The sequence below is a fragment of the Panthera pardus genome, unplaced genomic scaffold, assembly GCF_024362965.1.
Source record: "Panthera pardus isolate Hobbes unplaced genomic scaffold, ASM2436296v1 HiC_scaffold_22, whole genome shotgun sequence".
Taxonomy (NCBI): domain Eukaryota; kingdom Metazoa; phylum Chordata; class Mammalia; order Carnivora; family Felidae; genus Panthera; species Panthera pardus.
This window is the reverse complement of record NW_026526788.1, coordinates 12,019,464-12,040,152: the sequence shown is the minus strand read 5'-3', so window position 1 is coordinate 12,040,152 and position 20,689 is coordinate 12,019,464. Positions and strand designations below refer to the sequence as shown.

Here is a 20,689-nt window from a genome sequence, read left to right as displayed (position 1 = left end):
TGTTGTGCTTATTAGTTCATGATTAATTAATGTTTACAGACCTTTTTTGGGTGAATTAGTCACAGGGTCTAAAGAAGTATGCTAATGTGCTCTTACCTTTATTTCTGTGTATATTTAAAAAGGCAAAAAAAAATTTATGAGCAGATGCTGTTGATGAAATTGTATTTTACAAATGGTCCCATTTGCATCTTATGTTGAAATAGCATTAGAAAGCTAGATTAAAGGGATACAGATTGTGGGCATAAGATTATGAATTTTTTTTGGTAGGATTTTTTCCTATTTCAAAAATGATAAAACTGATTTCCCAGAAAGATGAAGTGCTTTGATTAAAGGTGATTCAAACAGTTAATGATAGGGGTGCCTGAGTGGCTCAGTTGGTTAGCGTCCGACCTCGGCTCAGGTCATGATCTCGTGGTTTGTTAGTTTGAGCCCCGTGTCGGGCTCTGTGCTGACACCTCGGATCCTGGAACCTGCTTCGGATTCTGTGTCCCCCCCCCCCCCCCCCCCCGACCCCCGCCCCTCCCCTGCTCATGCTCTCTCTCTCTCTCAAAAATAAATAAACATTAAAAAAAAAAAAAACAATAATAGCATTCAGAGTAAAAGTTGAGTCTCCTGACACATTATTGAACTTTTTTTCTCTACTGTCCCAGAACTGCAAAAGAATTTTGAGACTGTTCAGAATTAATCTCTGTACAGCAACCAGCTCTCCTGAAAGGTCATGTAATGCTGTTGAAATAGGCCTATTTTGACAAGGCTCATCAGTTCATACCCATTTTTGCTGATGTTTGGGCATTGAGTGGCCCCTGGCTCAAGTAGAAAAAAGGCAGCTTGAAGTGTTGGTCTTATAGATATAATGCTGCCAGCTGCCTTTAAATCTTTGAAATTTGTCTAAAAACTTTCCAATAATATATCACATGCTTACCTATTGGTTGCAGTCCTAGCGAAATAATATATTTTTAACCTTTAATGAATATGATTTCATCGTAAGAAATGAGCTGAGCTGAACATGGTAAAGCTATTGTTATACAACCGTGGGGTTCTTCTGGGGAAGTGTCTTATAATAAACAGAGTTGATTATCCAAAGTGGTTTTATTCTTGAAACATCTGCTAAAAATTTACCTTCTTGCAGTATTTCCTTTTAGTCCTCATGATCAGATCAATAGCGTCAGTTCTCTTTCTCTGTAGAGGTGAAGAGAGATTTGACAAACTCTCCGTAGATGTGCAGTTTTAAAATTGTGATCCATTATTACAAGAGGTACATATATTTGTTACCAGCTTTTCAGTTTATATAGGATTACTTTTATTAAAACATTATCTTTAGTGTTACTTTGTTTATATCCTTAATTTCACTTGTAGAGAAGCATTAAGAAGCTGAAGAAAATTGTGTTCTGGTGACGTGTACAGGCGAGCGTATTGTTTCTCCTCCTCCTCCTCTTTCTCCCCCCCTTCCCCCTCCTTCGCCTCCTCTTTTCCCCCCTCCCTTCCCTCCACCCCCCTACTCCTACTCTCCCTTGTTTTGGAGAAAGAAGAGCCAGGTGTCATGTTTTAGTGGAGAATTTGTGGACTTGGCAGAGACACTCCCAAAATAATCGGGGGCCATCTTGCCATTTTCTCAGCAGACTTGGGGCAGATTCGATGGCACAGCGGTGGGTGGGTGCCAGGCGACCATAAAATGTGCCGCTGTGTTAGTACTGCCCAAATAACACTCCGGGCTTTGACTGTTGCAGGGAAGTCAAAGTACAACTGATAACGTCCTCTGAAGAAAAATGTTTTCCGAGAACAGGATAACCACTGGAGGGAAAGGAGGGTCCTTCTTTTATGGGCTAATTTTGTAAGAAGGCAACTGGGTTACACTTCCCTAAAGGTCATTCCTTTGCATATTTGATCCTGTCACTTTAGGAGTATTTGGCAGATTATGTTAAAACAAGCTGTCAGTGATTCCCCTCCCCCCCCCCCCCCCCCCCCCCGGCTCACCTGAGCATCTGCAGGCTTGGCCCCCATCTAGTCCTGTGCCTCCCAGCCCACACTTACTCTTATGAATCTGAATCCGAGTCAGCTCATAGTGTTTCTTACAAACTGTGAGTAAAGAGCTAAAGCGTCCTGCTAATGCTGGTAAGGATGTATTTGGGAAAGATTCCCTAAATTTCGGAAATCAAAGAGGCAAACTTTTGTTATACGACAGATGTACCCAGAATTTCTGCCACTCCTCTCTCCCTTGCGTTCCCCACTTCTAGAATGGTGGCAGGTAAAGTAAGCATTGATCATTGTTTGCTTGGATTAAACCTTAGGAAAGGTTCTTTTTTGTGTTGAGCTTCAGAGTTCTTTTTTGTGTTGCTTTCAAAGCTGTTATTAGAGATAAAGTTCCTTTAATGATCTTTGTATGTGACTTCATTAGCTTATGTAATGAAGACAAACTTTCAAGAAATAATAAATATTAACTTTATTCTAAGTGATCCCAAGAAGAGGAAATTTTCTAGTTTCTCTGAGGACTGAATTTTTTATGTCCTCATCATACAATCAGGTTAGTTTTTTTTCTAATTAGTTGCTAACTTTCCCCATATGATAACCTAATAAAATTTTCTCATTTTCTCCTCATTTAAAATAAACTGCAACTCTCCTCATTTTCAGTGAAACAAAACAAAACAAACTCCTAATGTAACATTCTTATTTTTTCTAACACATTAATTCTTCTGGGCTAAACTGTGTTCCTCTTATGCATGATATTTAAGCGTGTTATACAGTCTATATATTCATAAAATTATAAGCTCTTTATACACTGAAGAACTCTAGCAATGACTTACTTCAGACCTATTGTAATATAAATGATCAAGTAGATCTGTAGAAATCAGTCTGTCCTAGGTCATTTCATCTGCCTGTGTAATGACTCAAAGCCATACCTCCTAATCTCAAATCCAGTATTCTTTTTTTCTTTCTTCTTAAAAAAATGTTTGTTTATTTAGAGAGAGTGCACACACACATGCGGGTGGGGGAGGGGCAGAGAGTGAGAGAGCAAGGGAGAGCGAGAATCCCAAGCAGGCTTCGCGCTGTCAGCACAGAGCCTGATGCGGGGCACGATCTCATGAACTGTGAGATCGTGACCTAGCCAAAATCAACAGTAAGATGCTTAACCAACTGAGCCACCCAGGCACCCCAAATACAGTATTCTTTCTACATTACTGTCTTCTTCTGTGCAAAGTATTCTTATTGTTTTGAACCCCAAAGTAGAAATAGAAACTTAAAAAAAACACAAAAGCTATATTATATTAGCATGCTTTCAGTTTCCTGTCATAAGCCCAACTTAACAAAGCTTATACCAAGGAGACATGTATATGGGATTATATTACCATAAAAGCTCTGGCCTGGACATAGATGCTTAACAGGTGTCCAGAATCTCTCTTTCTCTCAACTCTCTCCTTTCCTCTGTATATGCTTTATTTTTAGGCAGGCTCTCTGCAATAATAGCAAGGTTTACTTTAATAACTACAATGGGAAGAAAGCTACAATATGAGCAGAAATTCCTAGATTGGCTGCTGATTTACCTGGATTAGGGCATGTATGCATCCCCGAACCAAACATTCTGGCCAGACGCTTGGGACATTTATCTAAAGCTGAAGAAGACAGTCCACCTGACTTCCCCGAAACCATACGGGTAATGATAGCTTCCCAAAGGGGAAAGGATGCTGTGCAGAGAGAACAGTATCAGTTGTCTGCTTCGTATTATTCTCAAGGATTCTGTGGTTCATGCATCACTACTTTTAATACATTACTTACAATCAAGTTTCCAGAATGAAGCACTGTTCTACTCTAAACTTTGGAGATTCTTCATAGATGGGAAAAATTGTGTTCTAAGAGGTGGTGACCTCTTTCATATTACCTTGTTAGTTTGTGTACTATTAATGAAACCCAGGGCACTGGAGTGTGAAGCTCTAGAATCAAAGTCACATTTAGGTTCAGGTCCTAGTTTTGAACAGGATAATTGTGTGTACTGGGATTGTTTTCTTATCCTTGAAATAGAGGTGATAGTGTCTGTCTTATACAGTTGTGGTAGTGTTAGGGAGGTATGTAAAATGTCTGGCACTTAGTTTAATATACAGTAACTACTGTTATATGTTGTCATTGTAATAATAGCCATTCCTAGGAGCTAGATTTCTTCCTTTGTTGAAACATTGTGAAACAGATTTTCAAGCTTCAAGCAAGCACTATTATTTTAAAGCATCAACATTATTTCTTAGTTTAGAAGTGCTAGTGAAACGTTTACTGAGGTATAAAATTACTTTTTAAAAAAAATTTTTTTTTTTTAACGTTTATTTATTTTTGAGACAGAGAGAGACAGAGCATGAATGGGGGAGGGTCAGAGAGAGGGAGACACAGAATCTGAAACAGGATCCAGGCTCTGAGCTGTCAGCACAGAGCCCGACGCGGGGCTCGAACTCACGGACCACGAGATCATGACCTGAGCCGAAGTCAGCTGCTTAACCGACTGAGCCACCCAGGCGCCCCTAAAATTACTTTTTTAACTGAGGAATCTAGATTATGAATTCATCTTAGAGAAAATGATCTGAAGGTCCCAATGCACAGAATATGAGCAAAACATTGCATATCTTGTGTTCTGGTATCCAGGTGGTGTTCTGACCTGGAAGCACTATGACAGTATTCTAGGTTTGAAAGGTGTGTGTAACCTATACTTTTAAGTTTCTGTTTTTTAAGAGATTAATCACATACAAGGGGCTTACATCAAACAATTCAGGTTAGAAAAATAAGTGGTCTATTAAACATACAGCAGGCAAATGTAAATTTCAAAAGCAGATGACAGAATATCATTATCAGTGCATTTACAACAAGATGTATAAAACTAGATCAAGTATGTCATTTTGTATTAACACAGGGAGCACTCCACAGTGAAGACAGAGCGGTATGAACTCTTATGTGCTAAGCATAACATCAAATGTAGTAAGCATACGCTGGGAGAAATGAAGAAAAAATTGACAGTAAAGGAGTGATAATAGGAATCTTTAATCTACTTGAGGATCAAGAAGGTACACAATAAGAGCTATAGATGACTCGAATAATATATTAAAAATTAGCCCATAAAATGTATCTTTTTTTCCTTTTTTGTCATCCACAAAACAGTTACAAAAGATTAATAATTCATTAGGCCAACTACAAAGAAAATCTCCTCTCCAAGTAGAATTATATAAACCCCATTCCTTGATTATACTTCAATAGAGCTAGAGATGTTTTTACAAAGTTTAAATCAACCATTTGGAAATTTAAAACCAGTTACTTTAAATAACCTTGGGTCAGTGGAGAAATACAAATAAAGATTATTAAGATAATAACAAGTAGGAAAGAGGGATTAGTAAAGATGGAAATCTAAATTTGTGAGGTAGTAAACAGTAAACCATTTGCGCTGACAATCTCAAACACTTGACTGTATGAAAATGCCAGTAAAATCAATACATCTCTTTTAAAGCTCTTTTCAACGAAAAAGGAGAGGGAGGGGAAACAAAAATTATAATTAAGTTTGATAAAGGTGATGAAACTACAAGGTGCAGGTAACTAAATTATATCTAGGTGTGTGCTAATGAATTTGCAATTTTCAATTGGAAGCAGGCAGTTTTCAATGAACATCACTGCTTGAAGATGAAATACAAAATTTAAACAGGCCATCCACGAATCTAAATGTATAGGAGACCTCAAGGTGTACCTGATCTGAATTGCATTTCAGGTGGCTGCTATCAAACCTGGAAGTATCAAATAATTATATCATCTAAGTTGGTCTAGATGTTAGAAAATATGTAAAACTTCCCAGATTTTTTTATGTTGTTACGGAATTACAATGTGTGATAAATTTTCTTATTTAGGTAGGCACTGGGAAACCATTTAGCATTTTGAATTGTCAGTGTGATTAATCTTACAGTTTGTAAAATTAATCACAGAGTGGTGTAAAAATAGATTGGAGAATAGATAAATCAGAGGCTGCTAATCAGTTGGCTATTGCAAAATTTAGAAGGTGGCTGAACCAGAATAGCCACAGAAAATTGGAACTGGTATTTGGAGAGGTATTTCACAGTCAAAATCTGGACTCTGGCATCGGAATAGATGTGTAAGAATCTACAACGTATATTCTAAATGAACTTAACCTCCGGTTTGCCTTTCATTTTGTGTGTACTCTGTGTGTGGGGGGGGGGGGGGCGGTGTTTGTGTTTGTGTGCATATGCCAGGTGGTTGATACACCTACTAATCTCTGCCTTTACTCTGCTGCCTGGAGCTTTCCTGTACTGCTGGGGTTTCCTTACCTTTTTTTTCTATAACCCTGTGTATATCACTACTGTCTCTCAGATTCTTGGCTTTAGTCTAGCAGGAAGAAGATGGCAGGATCGTATCAGAGGTTGAGTGTAAACTCTGGAGTTGGAGAACCAGGATGAAATTTAGTGCCATTACTTGTAAGATGTGTGACCCGACCTCATCTATAGAATGGTGTTACCGATAATACCCACTTCCTGAGTACTAAATTATATTTATGAAAATACTTAGAACAGAGCAAAGAACATGGTAAGAGTTCAATAAACAATAGTGGTGGTGGTATTAGAAGAGGTTTTGGGTTCAGGTGCTGGAGAAAATAGTGAATATCATTAATAGAAATAACAAGAGGTTGGAAGAATATGAAAGCTTCGGTTTTTGGGTATGGTGTGTTTTAAATGCTTCTAAAGTTTTTGGCTAGAAGTGTCCAGCCAAGTATTGGAGATTCTGTATTGGGCGTTGGGAATGAAGTCATATTGAGAGACACAGGTTTTGGAGTTAATGTTTAAGATCGATAAGTAAACTACTATAAATAACAGAGGATTGACAAAGAGGGGCTCTCTAAGATCAGATTTTTGAGGTATGCCTACCTTTAGGGACAAGAAGAAACAAGATAGCCAGTAAGGATAGGAGAAAACCTTTAGAGATTGGGTCCTGTGACAGGCAGAGAATTTTCAAAATGGCGACAAAAAGTGATCCAAGATGGGACTAAGAAAATAGTAGGAAATGACCATGAAGAAATCAGCCTCATAATAACAGATTCCTATGAGGTAAGGAGTGGAGGCTTACCTTTGGGAGTTGTTTTTTGTTGTTTTTTGTTTTTGTTTTTTTAAGAGAGAGAGCAAGAGAGCGTGCACATGAACAGGGGAGAGGGGCATAGGGAGAGAGAGCAAGCATCTCAAGCAGGCTTGACACTCAGCGTGGAGCCTGACACAGGGATCGATCTCATGACTCTGGGATCATGACCTGAGCTGAAATCAAGAGTCGGGTGCTCAGCTGACTGAGCCACCCAGGCATCCTCTTTTCAGAGTTTATATAGAGAAAGAGGATGTCAATTTGAGAGAGATACAAGATTTGGGGAAAGTGTGAATTTTCAGTCTTTAAATTGTTTGTTTTGGATAAAGAATGAGGGTTACCTGAGCTGATTATTTGGAGGAAACAGGTAGAGCAGAGGCAAATGCCAGAGAGGGGTTAATTAATAGAGCGATTGCCAATATGGAACCTAGGCGAACATGAAGAGACACTTGTATAAAATATCAGGAGTAAAGAAATTTTAAGATGGGAGAAGGGAATTTGGTGAGTGCCCACACTGGATGACCTAAGGGTCCCCAGTGAAATAGGAGCTAAATTCATTGAGGATGATGTATGGGACAGCATGGAAAGAGAGTGGTTCAACAGAGTGCTGAAATCCCTGTGGTCGAGAGTTTAATCCGTGCGTGCCAGAAGAACGAGGTATTGAATGATGGAAATCAGGAGTCAGGGAGACCGAGTAAAGACTGTAGAAAGTGGCTGAACAACAGTGGGAGGAACACCAAGCCGCCTCCTGAACCCTTCCTCCTGGTCTGTGAGCGTCAGGGGTTCGGAGAATCGAGAATCGAGGACTGCCTTTTGAGAGGATGGCCAGGAATGTGGTGTTAAGTAGATCTGAAGAATGCTAAGTATAGCCAAAATTAGAATGTTTTAGAAGTTATATTTGAGGATGAAAAGGTTAAGAATATAAGTAATTTTCTTCCCGTTTAGAGTGGGTCATTAGTGGTAGAGGGTGGAAATAACTTTTAGGATATAGTTATAGACCAGTTTAAGCTTAAGTGTTCTTGGTTCATTTAAATGAAAAGTGGACATTTTGAAAACATGTAGTATTTTTTAATCTCCAGGAGCTTTAAAGGTTAGCCCACTTTTCATATGTGTAAAACAAATTTTGAAGAGCCTAAAAATGTTCATTTCTTAGAGTTTAAAAGAGATATTTTATATGAAGTCTTTATATTCAAAATGCTATAGGTAAAACATGCCCATAAGCCATTATTTTCAGTATATGAATTCAGGAAATACAATATTTCAAGTGTTATAAATTTGCATTGTCAATTTAGTACAGAAGTTGCATTCACTCATTTCAAAATCTAGATAACAGTTTGATTCATTGTACCATTAATTAAATTTTAGTAAGTGTGCATCGTGGCCATGAGAGATGAGAAGAGAGAGGACACATTGAGGCCTGGGGTCCATACATATTTGAGCCTTCCTACTTTGTTATGTCTGCTAATCCGAATATAGTGAATTGGAGGTGCTGGTAGGTAGGAATTACAAAGTTAAGTCGCGGAAGCTTAGTTATGCGTAATTTGATGGTAAAGTCATTAATTAAATTTAAATTGTGCTTTTCAGTGTTTTTCTTTGAATTGTGTCAGTAATTTGGTTCAGCTTGTATTTAGACACAAGTATTCACGCGGTGTTGACATCTAACACATTCATACATTCTTTCTCTATACATGTGCCTAGCCCTTTGGGTAAGGATTGACTCTGTATATAAACAGCTGCATTATAGATATGCTACCAATTACTTGCTACTTGAGAAAAATTAAAGCTTTGAAAACCTTTAAATTATTCATACAAACTTATACCAAGAAGATAAAGAGGAAGAGGTCATCTGTCATTCCACTAAACCCCAACAAATAATTTGACAACTTGGTCTTCTTATGGACTTCCATTGATTGAATTTTGTAGATTTAAATTTAATTTATAGACTGGATCATAAATTCACATGGTTCAAAAAAGATTCCTTCCTGCCCAGCCGTCTTCCGTCTGCTATTTTCCCCCAACCTGCTTTGCAATTCTGTGTTTTATCTTGATAAAGTGTGTTGTTTGCCAAAGTAGCATTAAATAATGTGATAAACCATTTTAAGTTTAAACACTTGTAAACTTTAACAATGATTTTAACATTAATTTTTATAGCAGCTTTTCACAGTAATACTATTTCACTGCTATTTCTTTAAGAAAATACTCTACACGGGACTAAAATTCCATTTCTTCTAAAATTGTACTTTAAATATAGATAGAATTTCTAAAACCACTAATTAGGATTTGCATAACGTTTTGTCAGTTTAGCATGCTTTTGTGTAACTGCATGTAGTGTTTAATCCTCGTGAGAATCCTGTGAAGAAGATAGGCCGTTTATTAACTGTCTTCATTTTTCCAAGGAAACAAATCAGAGTTTGTATTTTGACTGTCAGCTTTCAATCCAAGTCTTCTGATTGTATGGTCTTTGCACTGGAGCCAAAATCTTAAATCGTTTGTCCTGATTTGAAATGGCTTTTATCCATTTTTGACATTTTATATATTTTTTAATTGTAATGAACTTGTGCTAACTTTTAAAAATTACTGAGAATACTACAGTGAATACCTGTTTACCTGCTATTCTGTGTATCTGTCTTTAAACTCATAAACGTACTTTATTAAAAGCATTTGTGTCCAGAGTTCTTAACACATTAGGAAATTTAGATAACAACTTACAAATACTGCTCATTCTTTTTTCTCTTGAATATACTTTTAACTTTTTTGCAAGTCACTTTTAACTGTCAGACAGCTTAATGTTACTATTTGCCTTTTATTTCTAAGTTAAAATGCTTAAGATTTTTCTGAAGTCACACATGTAATAGGAAAAGAAACCTTAAATAAGTACCCTAATGCCTCATTTATTCTGCATCACTAATGAATGCATGGCTGCGCACATTAGATTTTTTCTTTAGATAAGTGGGGTTTTTTTAATAGCACATGAATTAAATATATTTTTAGCATTTGTAATACTTACGTTTTCTCAAACATTATGTCTGTCCCTGGTTTCTTCCGCAAAGAGATACGTGCAGCTTGGGGACATCTTGAGGAACCTCTGTTGTGGAACTCTTGTCTCCGTTTATGCCAGCCACATGTTCCTGGATTTGTTGGGGTCTGTGGCCATCACTTTTTGCTGCTACTGTTTCTGTCTCTTAAAGGCACTGTGCCTTCATGTACGCTGCTGATTCTGATATACTTTTGCCTGAAAAATAACCAAGCTTTTGAGGAATTGTGCGTTTAATAAAAGTCCATACATTTTTACGGGAGGCCCTGTGTGTCAAGACACAGCTGCAGTGGCCTTTGCTTATCGGGTTCCTGGGCCGGGGAATTGCTGTGACCATTGAATAAATGAGGGTATTGTGATAACTATATTTTAAGGGAGAAAAGTTCTTCTCGTATTTTCCTTTGTACCGATGTTGCTCTGGTTTACTGTGTTGTTGAGGTGGATTTAAATATTAATCATTTAAGGTCAAATTTTTAATGTGTGTATGTTCTTCAGTGGGCACAACCCATGTAACCATAACAATTTAGTGAAATAACTATAATGGAATTTTTCTTTTGAATGTGGCTTTTCTTTCTTTTTTTTCCTGTCCACCAGGGAGTAACTATTCCCAGTCAGAGGCGCTATGTTTATTATTATAGCTACCTGTTAAAGAATCATCTGGATTATAGACCAGTGGCACTGTTGTTTCACAAGATGATGTTTGAAACTATTCCAATGTTCAGTGGCGGAACTTGCAGTAAGTGCTCTAAATTCTCATCCTTCCGTGTATTGGAACACTTTTCTGAACATATGTAGAAGTTTACATAAAAATCTAGACAGAAACAACACTTAACATTTATGCAGGGGCATATATGTCTGAACTATCCAGACTAATTAAGTAGCTCAATTTAGCACATTGGACTAAGAAAGCCAATAAATATAATGTCTTGGAAGCAAAATTACATTTATGAAAGAAACATTCTTTGCTGCATCTACCAAATGCAGCCTAAATTGTGATCAGGTAACTGGAAAACCTATCCCGTTAGAGATGTACCATCAGAGTGGCGGTGGGATTTGTTAGTTTATTGGTGTCGGGGCAGGGACTGATTCCTTGATATCTTAGGAAGACTAGATGGTGATGGTAATAGTGACTGGGACAATAAAAAGAAAAACAATGATAAGACTAAGACGTGGTGAAAAGCTGAAGTATATTGAGTGAATAGGGTTGGGTCAAAGTATGTGGAGTATTAGAGAAAACCTGGATTTAGATCCAAGTTCGCGTTCTAGCTCTGTCATTGCTGTACTGTATAACCCCGGGCACACCGTCTACCTGTCTTTGCGTTTGCTTATCAATACAATGAAGATACTTTGAGATCTGAAAACTTCCTAGATACATACTAAATAGAATAATGTCGGTGATGTCTGCCTCACATTGACCTCTGGCTTACCCTGACCTCTGTAAGCCTTCCTCAGTCACCCCAGTCCTGTTCTGCTTCGCTGCTATTCTTGGCTGGAGCTCTCAGCCAGCCTGGTAGGAGCCTTCATACTCAGACCCAGAGCAGTGAGTCAAGAGAGAACGCATAGAAGGAAGTATCATCCAACCCTGTGAAAGATCAGACTGCTGCTGCTTTTTCCTGTATCAGAATTTTATCAGAAGCATGTTAGCTCTGCCTTGGCAGTGACTAGCCATGTTGTCATGTTTAAGAAATACGTTTTATTTATTTATTATTTAGAGTGCAGTTTTGTAGTTTGTAGATAAGATCCCACGACATTATTTCTTCGAATACCTCTAATAATATTTCAGTGAGTTCTGTAATTTGTTAGTGATTTTAGTTTTTAGCTTTAAGTTTCGCTTCTTGAAAATATTTGCGGAATTAAAAAATTCTATCCCTAAATTAATTTGTACCTAGGAAATTAATTTCTTGGTTGTGTTTATCCTTTTCAGTTAGGTGTAATCACCTTCATCTTATCTTTCCTACGTTCTTAGAACTAGATAATTTCATCACGACCACAGAGTTATTAATATAACATGTTATACAGAGCCTTCTGAGAGACCTCACTGATGCTTTTGTCATCTCAGTACAATTTTTGAAAGTGCTGATAAAAGGCACAGCATAGGGAATATAGTCAGTGGTACTGAAATAGTGTCACATGGTGACAGATTGTACCCACACCTCTAGTGAGCACAGCGTAACGTGTAGAGTTGTGGCATCACTGTGTTGTACACCTGAAACTAATATAACAGTGTTGTATTAGCCAGCTATATCAAAACAATAATAATGTTTTTGATAAAAACTTCTAAATGCAAGGCACTGAACTGTCAGAGGTAATTGACATAGGGACTTAAATTCATAGAGGAGAAGGAAGAAGGAAGGAAAAACTCCTGCTCTTCCTGTAGGGTAGATATCAGTTTTAAGAGCCAAAAGAAAGGTATTACAGATTAGGGACATTTGCTAAGGGGAGGAGAACATTCAGTTCAGTAGTCTTATTATCTAGTGTAATTTTTTCACATTCACCTCCTCCAGCAAAAATCTATCAGTTGTGCTCTGCCTGCTTCCACTTAAACATTGTGGTGGCCTTTTCTTTTTTGGTCTCTTCTCAGTATTACATTTAAACTTTTAAAATTACTGACTACTGACATCTTTTTAATCTTTATCAGTTTTCTAGTTCTCCATTTATGCACTGTGATTTAATACTATGTAATGAAGTTGTATTATAACAAAAGCAATACATAATTGAATGGGAGATTATATGTATAAGTTATAAATGGTATACTCAGAAAAATAAAAGTTTTGGGGCTTGTCAAATAGTTTCATGGAGGAAGTCGGATTCTCAGTGAACATTGGAGAAAGCATACAGCTTAGATTGGCATTAAAACCGAAGGAAGTATTACAGGCAATAGGAAATAGCTTGCATTGAAGCATACCAGTAGGAAATGAGCTGGACAGGAGGGTAGACACAGAGAATAGAAGAGGACTGGAATGTGTGGTTGACTATAAGAGGACCTTGAATGGGGTTATCAGACTAGAGGCGATAAATACTATGGCATCAGTGACAATTCTGGAGGCATATGCTGTGTTTTAAGTGTGGCTTTGGAGGAAGTGGAGGTTGCAAGATGGGGGAAAATGGGGGAAGGGAAACCAGTTGTGTGACTTGCCGTAAGCCAGATGTGCTTTGCTAAGGCAATCAGTAGGATTTGATTACTTTTTGCTTTGCCATTTATATCTGGATATTTTGTCAGTTTTGATTCTGGCCATGTGATTAATACACAGAGAAGGTATGAAAGAAAAAAATGAGTATCACGGAGAAGGTGAGCTGTTTACATGAGGATAGTGAGTGCTTGAAAGTACGGGTCTGTTAGGTGTGAGTCTATCTGATACTTTGGGGAGCATCAGGAAACAGAGCTAGAAGTTAACCAGCCTTCTACGAAAGGGTCGCACGGGGAGGGGATAGTGAGGCCCAGAGGGGCCGGGATGGTGAGGCCCAGAGGGGCCGTGATGGTGAGGCCCAGAGGGGCCGGGATGGTGAGGCCCAGAGGGCTGGGATAGTGAGGCCCAGAGGGGCCGGGATGGTGAGGCCCAGAGGGGCCGGGATGGTGAGGCCCAGAGAGGTGGGATGGTGAGGCCCAGAGGGGCTGGGATGGTGAGGCCCAGAGGGCTGGGATGGTGAGGCCCAGAGGGGCCGGGATGGTGAGGCCCAGAGGGGCCGGGATGGTGAGGCCCAGAGGGGTGGGATGGTGAGGCCCAGAGGGGCCGGGATGATGAGGATGGAGACGTGGAGTTGCAGGTTTGGGCTCGAGGAGATAAGGAGTCAGTGAAGAAAAGAAAACTTGTGAAAGTAGAACATTTTTGCAAAGCTTCAGGGGTTAGCGGCCTTTTTCATATTTGAGAATTGTCTTAATATTTTCTAAATAAAGGAAAAGTTATTCTACTTTTAACATCAGAAAGGGTCAAAATGTTAACAAGATGATCACTGTGATTTTTCTGTCAATACTCTATCAGTATACACATGTCAAAAAAATTTAATTCTGATTTTTGTTTACCAGGTATTGACTTGTCATTTCTTTAGAACACAGTTACATCAAAGGAAAAAAATCTGAACTGTGTCTAGAAGTCAGCAGAACCATACTCTTGTTGGACTTCTGATAAATTAGGTGTGAGATATCTAAAATGGGAAATTCACAATGTAGGGAAAATTATTTTCTTTAGTGATTTGAAAAAATCTTTTCCACTTAATTTTGTTAAAACTTTTTATCTTAGTTTTGGGGGTAAAGTCTAAGTAACACTGAATTGTAATTAGCTTATGAATTGATTTGACTATTCTGGGGTTCCTGAAGATACACATTTTAGTTGTAGTTCACTTGAAATCTGGCTTATACAGTTAATACGAAGTTTAAAGTCCTAAAATCAGGATTATCAGGTTCTGAATTAGGAGTTTGAATTAATAAGATTACAAGGCATTTTCATCCTGGTCGATTTTTATCACAGTTTTGAAATCGTACCTTTTTGTTTGCTTCTTCAAGCCAGAAAATTTCGGAATCAGGTAAAATCCTGTAAAATGGCTCATTGTACTTTGAACCTTTAGTCAAGGGAGTGACAATTATTGACAGATGGTTGGTAGAATGTTTCCCTTTTTTGGAGTGCCCTTTTTCTCATGATAAGTGCCTCACAAATTCATATTAGAAAAGCCCAGTATGCTATTATCAAACCCATTTATTATGTGAGTGCTGATACTGCTTTTGATATTGCATAGATGGGCCAGCACGTTTATTAAACCAGAAAATTCATCTAGCTTGGATAAGCTTTTTGCTTTGTTCTCAGTTGTTGGCCACATTCATAAACAATGTGATATTTCTTTTTTCATCTTTAAGGATGATGCCTTTTGATGCTGAGTATTTTATGCCTGTGTGTGTGTCTGTGTGTGTGTGTGTGTGTGTGTGTGTGTGTGTGTGTGCGCGCGCGCGAATGGAACATATACGAAAATTTCTAGTACTCTTTGCAGGCTTAGGATTTTACTTCTTGATTGTCTTGGCATATTTCCTTCAACACACACTTCTTATTCATAAGGTTACTCACTAAACCATGTAGTCCTTCCCTTTATTTTGAAACAGACAGGGGCCAAAGCCAAAATATGTGTTGATGAAAATGCAGTGTGTTTGGAGGGAGGGGGGTTGTGCTTCAATTGGTGCTTGAGTCTGTTGTATTTCTTTGCGGACATTTCACACCCTTTTCTTCCTGTTTCTCATGATGATGGCTTTATATACCTTTAAGAAATAAAATATGAGCTATAGGTAAAATAAATCATGATTAATGTTTTGTTTTATAAATATTCAGTCTTGCGTTTATGGAATTTCGTATAACTTTGTTACAGATTATGTTCTCATGCCTGTTGTGAACATGTAGTGGTTTGTACTTGGTGGGTTTTGTTACATGGTAGAGACTTTAAAATACTGCAGCAAATATGAATGTGCCAGGAAATTATTGTAGCATTTTAATTATCAATCTAGTTTATGTTAGGTATTTTACAACTTAATGTTAAAATTTGATGTTAAGTGCAGTGCCAGAAGTCTAATGTTGGGACTTACTGTTTGTAAAACAGATTGGTTTTCATACAGTGAGTAGAACCTTATGTTGAAGGTACGAGTTAGAGAAACTTTTGGACTGATTATATTTTTTGACCTTAGTTTTTCCGTTGATTTGTCTTAGATCAGGGTTACAGGTGCAGAATTACTGTTTTGTGTATATTGCTAATAGTAATCATTTAAACAGTTTTTGGCAGTCTGGCACTTGAAGGCATTTCCTGTGAAATGATGCTAATGTGTATCTCACCACGCAGATCCTCAGTTTGTGGTCTGCCAGCTCAAGGTGAAGATCTATTCCTCCAATTCGGGACCCACACGACGGGAAGACAAGTTCATGTACTTCGAGTTCCCTCAGCCGCTGCCTGTGTGTGGTGACATCAAAGTAGAGTTCTTCCACAAACAGAACAAGATGCTAAAAAAGGTTTGCACTTTACTTGTAGTGGGAAAAATACCCGGACTCACCATACCTCAGACGGCGACCTTAGATCTTTTGCTTAAAATATTTGGTTAAGCAGAAATCACTTTGTAAGGAGAGATTATAAGATATATTTTATGACAGACATTCATGAATTATAATTGGTTTTCTGTTGAATCTGCACACGCTTTGCGTACTACAGCATTGATGAGCCATTCTGATGGTAAAAAGTCTTATTAGAAGGGAAAGTCCTTATGACATATTATAATTTGAGATGAACGTTCTTTAAGTTGGGTTATGCAGAGAAATTTTGTAAAAGTATTAAAGATTGTATACCCCATTAAATCAGTTATAATCCTTCTGGAAAGGATGAGCAGGCACTAAGAAATTAGCAAGGGGCTATCAGTTTGTAGAAGATTTAGTGTATATGTATAAATAAAGATGTGTTTCATGGTCTTGTGTAATGACACAAACCATTTCCCCCCCATTAGGGTTCATGGTTCCTGAGACCAGATCATTTTATATTTAACTTCCTCAAGTTTATCGAATATTTTGAATTTTAGATAGAAGATCAGTTAATATGCAAAGGAAGTAATAAAGAATGAAAACAATGTGGTATTAAATATGCAGGTTTAGGAAGTTAGTGAGGTTTGCGTCTTACTGAGCTATAATTAGGGAATGCGAGAGCTCATTCTTAAACTGTCTTGGCTTACAATACTGAGTGAACATTTAAGGTAAGTGTGCCTAAGGTGCAAACTTTTGGGGTAGTAGTGAACAAAAATACTACCTTTGTATGTTAGTACTGCTCATGGAACATGCTAGATAATGTATTGCCAGTCTTTAGACATTCTCAGTAATAGGACTGATTTGGTTTTCCTGATATTTAGCTTTAAAAAAAAAAATAAGAGGAAGTTTCATTTATTACAAAAATTTTAAATTCTACTTTGACTTATCCAAAGAAATACAGTCTCCTATATCCAGAATCCACACAGCTGGGAATCCACATAGCTCTACAAAATGTTGAGCTGGTTTTCTTCCGCCAGAAACCCATTTCCTACCTATTCTGTATAAATGAAAGTTAAATATATCTCAGTAACTTTGGAAAATTATTTTTCAATAATCCAGGAAGCATTAGCAAGTGTTTTAAAATTAAGGTAAGTATTTCTTTTCCTTCTATTTGTTATAAGACTGGCACACATAAAGTTTTATATTTTCTTTTGAAAACAGGCAGCTGCATCACTGTTTCCCTATACCTTTAGGAGTGCATAAGTTCTTATTTCAGTTATCGTCTGTACATTAATACATGCAGAATTTAAGATTAGATCATTATTTGTAATACGTCTGTATCTGGGATTACTTTATGTTTATTTCCATTTTATGTGATTTCCCCTACCTGTTAGAAATGTTGCTGTGATTTAAACAAAAACCGTTGTAGTGTAATCAGTTATCTATACAGAATCCCCACTTGTGGAGATTTAAATATTACTAGCTTATGTTCTTCTGACTCTAAGTAAATATGGATATAGTTACTAATTCAATGACTTTGCTAAAATAATTGCAATTAATATTTTTTAAAAGACTTATATATGACATTGCTAGGTATTGTTAAAAGATAAAAAGACAGTTTTAAATGTAAGATACCTAAAGGTCTTACCATCTTTCTGGGAAAATAACAGAACTTGAAGATAAATTAGAATAAAGGATTTAACCGGCAATTTAAATGAGATGAGATGCCACAAGGAGGCTGCGCATCGTTAACTGTCAGGTGATCCGTACAGGCCAACTTCCAGTAATTAGGAGAGGGGAGAGGGGAGAGAGAGAGCATTTTGTGTGTTGGTCAGGAAAGGCTTCAAGTCATGAACTTCTGGTGTGTTTTTGATTAACAAGACATCATATTATAAGTAAGAAGCGATTTTTTAAAAATAGGCATTTTATAACATAAAAAAAGTCAGAATTGCTGGTCTTCCTTCCCCCACGTTGTGAAAGTCTCCAAATGTACACTCGTACTGTCGTGTGAGGAACAGGAGCCACCTAATGTTTGTTTGTATTGCTTCAGAAGTAGAAATGTGCCCGCCTTGCTATCTTGAGAAGTCGTGCTGACTTTTCAGGAACGTTTATTAAATTCGTAATAGATAGCTTGTTGAGACAGAGGAAATTAAATCCACTTACAATTTTGTTTTAAATACGTACATACATATGAACTCAAAACATTTCTTAAAGCTAACATTAGACAAGAAAGGTGATATTTTACTTAAGGCTTTAAAACAAAAGTAAGTTATTTTGGAACTTGTGGAGTTCCAATTTTGGTCTAAAATGTGAACAAAAGAATAATCTTATGTGAGTTAGATGTGGCAGATAACCCAGACTGCCAAGTTTTGTGTGTTTGTCTTTATTCAAAATAGCAAACGGCACGTGGCTTAGGTTACTGACTTCTTGGGGCAGATGTTTAATATAAGGGATATATTTTCTTCTTTAAAAAAAATTTACAATCTGTCTTTTTTTTTTTTTTTTTTTAAGGACAAAATGTTTCACTTTTGGGTAAATACATTCTTCATACCAGGACCAGAGGAAACCTCAGAAAAAGTAGAAAATGGAAGTCTATGTGATCAAGAAATTGATAGTATTTGCAGTATAGAGCGTGCAGATAATGACAAGGAATATCTAGTACTCACTTTAACAAAAAATGATCTCGACAAAGCAAATAAAGACAAGGCCAACCGCTACTTTTCTCCAAATTTTAAGGTCAGTCAAAAACATTTTGAGGAATTGTTGGGTGGCTCTGTGTATGTGTGTGTCTAATTTTAGGTGTATAGCTGGTGAAGGACTTGGCATGACTAAGTTTTAAATTAAGTACTATTCAGAAGCAATATTTACATATCAGTAACTTGAGTTTCTAACAAGGATGCACACAGAGTAAAGAAAAAAAAAGTATGTTTTTTTTTTTTTCTTAACCCTCTTCTGTGTGGTTGTTTGGTGAAATCTGAGGCAGGGGTTGGGAAGGGGAGTTAAGTTTAAGCAGGATGTGAAGTAGGACTGGGGGAAGAAAGAAGTAGAAGGGAGCTCAGTCATTTGGGAATGACTTCTAGGGAATGTTCTTACAATTCCTACCTTTGTCCCCTTCCCATATATTCTCAACTCCACAGAGTGATCTTAAAATAGATGTGATTGTGTCACTCCTGTTCATCCTTTTTAAAGACCTTGTGGTTTTTTGATAGGACCTACAAGGACCTACCTAATTCAGCACAGGCCTCCCTCCTACATCAGCACTAGCCATATGCCCCCTGCTCCCCGAGAGTCCCCCATTCTGGGCTGTCTTCAGTTCTTCCACAGGCTAAGCTCTCCTGCCTCCAGTCCTTTTGGTTCTTTTTTTCTCCGTGTACCTCTCAACCCTCTGCCTTTCCCCTGCCCTTCCCGCACTCGGCCTTCCTGTTGTAGCCTTAGCTTCGGTCTCTCGTGCCCTGGAAGGCCTTCGCTCATCATCCTCTGGTGTTAATCCCATTCTAAAACTCTGTCCGCTTCCTCATATTGTGGAAGTATTTGCTTCATTTACTTTTATCTATATGTGATGTGTGTGTGTATTTCTGCTCCTGTCTATAGATAAGAATTTTCTATGAAAAGCTGATCTATAAATATTTCCAAGTGGTTAGTTTGCCCTTTTTTTCTCCTTTCTTATTTCTTATTCTACTTGATCCTCCCCCCCTTTATTTCACCATACCCTTCTCCTTTCTCTTTTAAAAAATTCTCTCTTCCTTGTTTTGCCTCATTCCATTTTTGTAGTATACAACAAGCCTAACTATAGCTTGTAAGTATAAGAATATTGCTAGTAATAATAAAAATAAAGGGGCTACATATTTTAAGTGAAAATAAATCCATTTTTAAGTGGCTTTAGATCTTATATTTCTTTTAAGTGTCTATAAGTGTCTTTTAGAATTCACGGGTTTCCATTGATGATGGTCTTTTACCTAGCGCTGTATTTTCCTTAATTACTAGCTTTTACAGTGTGACTTCCTCTAGCTTTATTGTTTTCTGTTTTAATATCACAAGAATATGTATTTGCGATTACATATAGAAAGTATTTCAGTTATCAGTAAACAAGTACCATATCATGGTAAGTGCTTGTGAACAAATAAAGCGGAGATCATTTGGTGTGTGTTTTTAGGTGGATAGTTAAGAGAAGTCCTCTACAAGCAGGTGACATTTAATCAGGGCCTTAATGGAACGAGTGAGCTATATAAATATCTAGGGAAAGAGAGAAGGACAGAGACAGTTACAAAAGTCCTGAGACAGGAATAATTTGGGTAGTTTTGAGGAGCAGTGGAGGAGTCATTTTGACTAAAGCACATGAGTCTGTGTGTGAAGACGTTGGTGTGTTTTCAGCACAGGATGGATATAATCTGAATTTTGTCTTTAAAAGTTCATTCTGTCCACTCCTTCAAAATGTAGACTGGAGAGGAGAGTAGGGAGAGGAGGCAAGAACGGAGCTGTGAGGTGAGTTGAGAAGCTGTTGCTGTGGTTTAATCCAGTGGAGACGGTGCTTGCTTGGACTATCGTGGTGGCTGTGGGGCACAATGAAAAGCTGTCA

At 37.6% G+C, this 20,689-nt stretch overlaps 1 protein-coding gene across 3 annotated transcripts in view; it reads left to right on the top strand.

Moving 5' to 3' along the window:
* PTEN (phosphatase and tensin homolog) overlaps positions 1-20,689 on the top strand; it is a 92,124-nt gene that overhangs the window by 67,090 nt on the left and 4,345 nt on the right. For 2 of the 3 annotated variants that reach the window (XM_019430037.2, XM_019430038.2), the window contains exons 5-7: positions 10,727-10,868; positions 15,947-16,113; positions 18,625-18,849. In XM_019430037.2, coding sequence (XP_019285582.1) covers positions 10,727-10,868; positions 15,947-16,113; positions 18,625-18,849 — 534 coding nt within the window. Of the gene's footprint in view, positions 1-5,016; positions 5,037-10,726; positions 10,869-15,946; positions 16,114-18,624; positions 18,850-20,689 lie in introns of those variants that run through there. The other variant, XM_019430039.2, reaches the window with a different exon arrangement.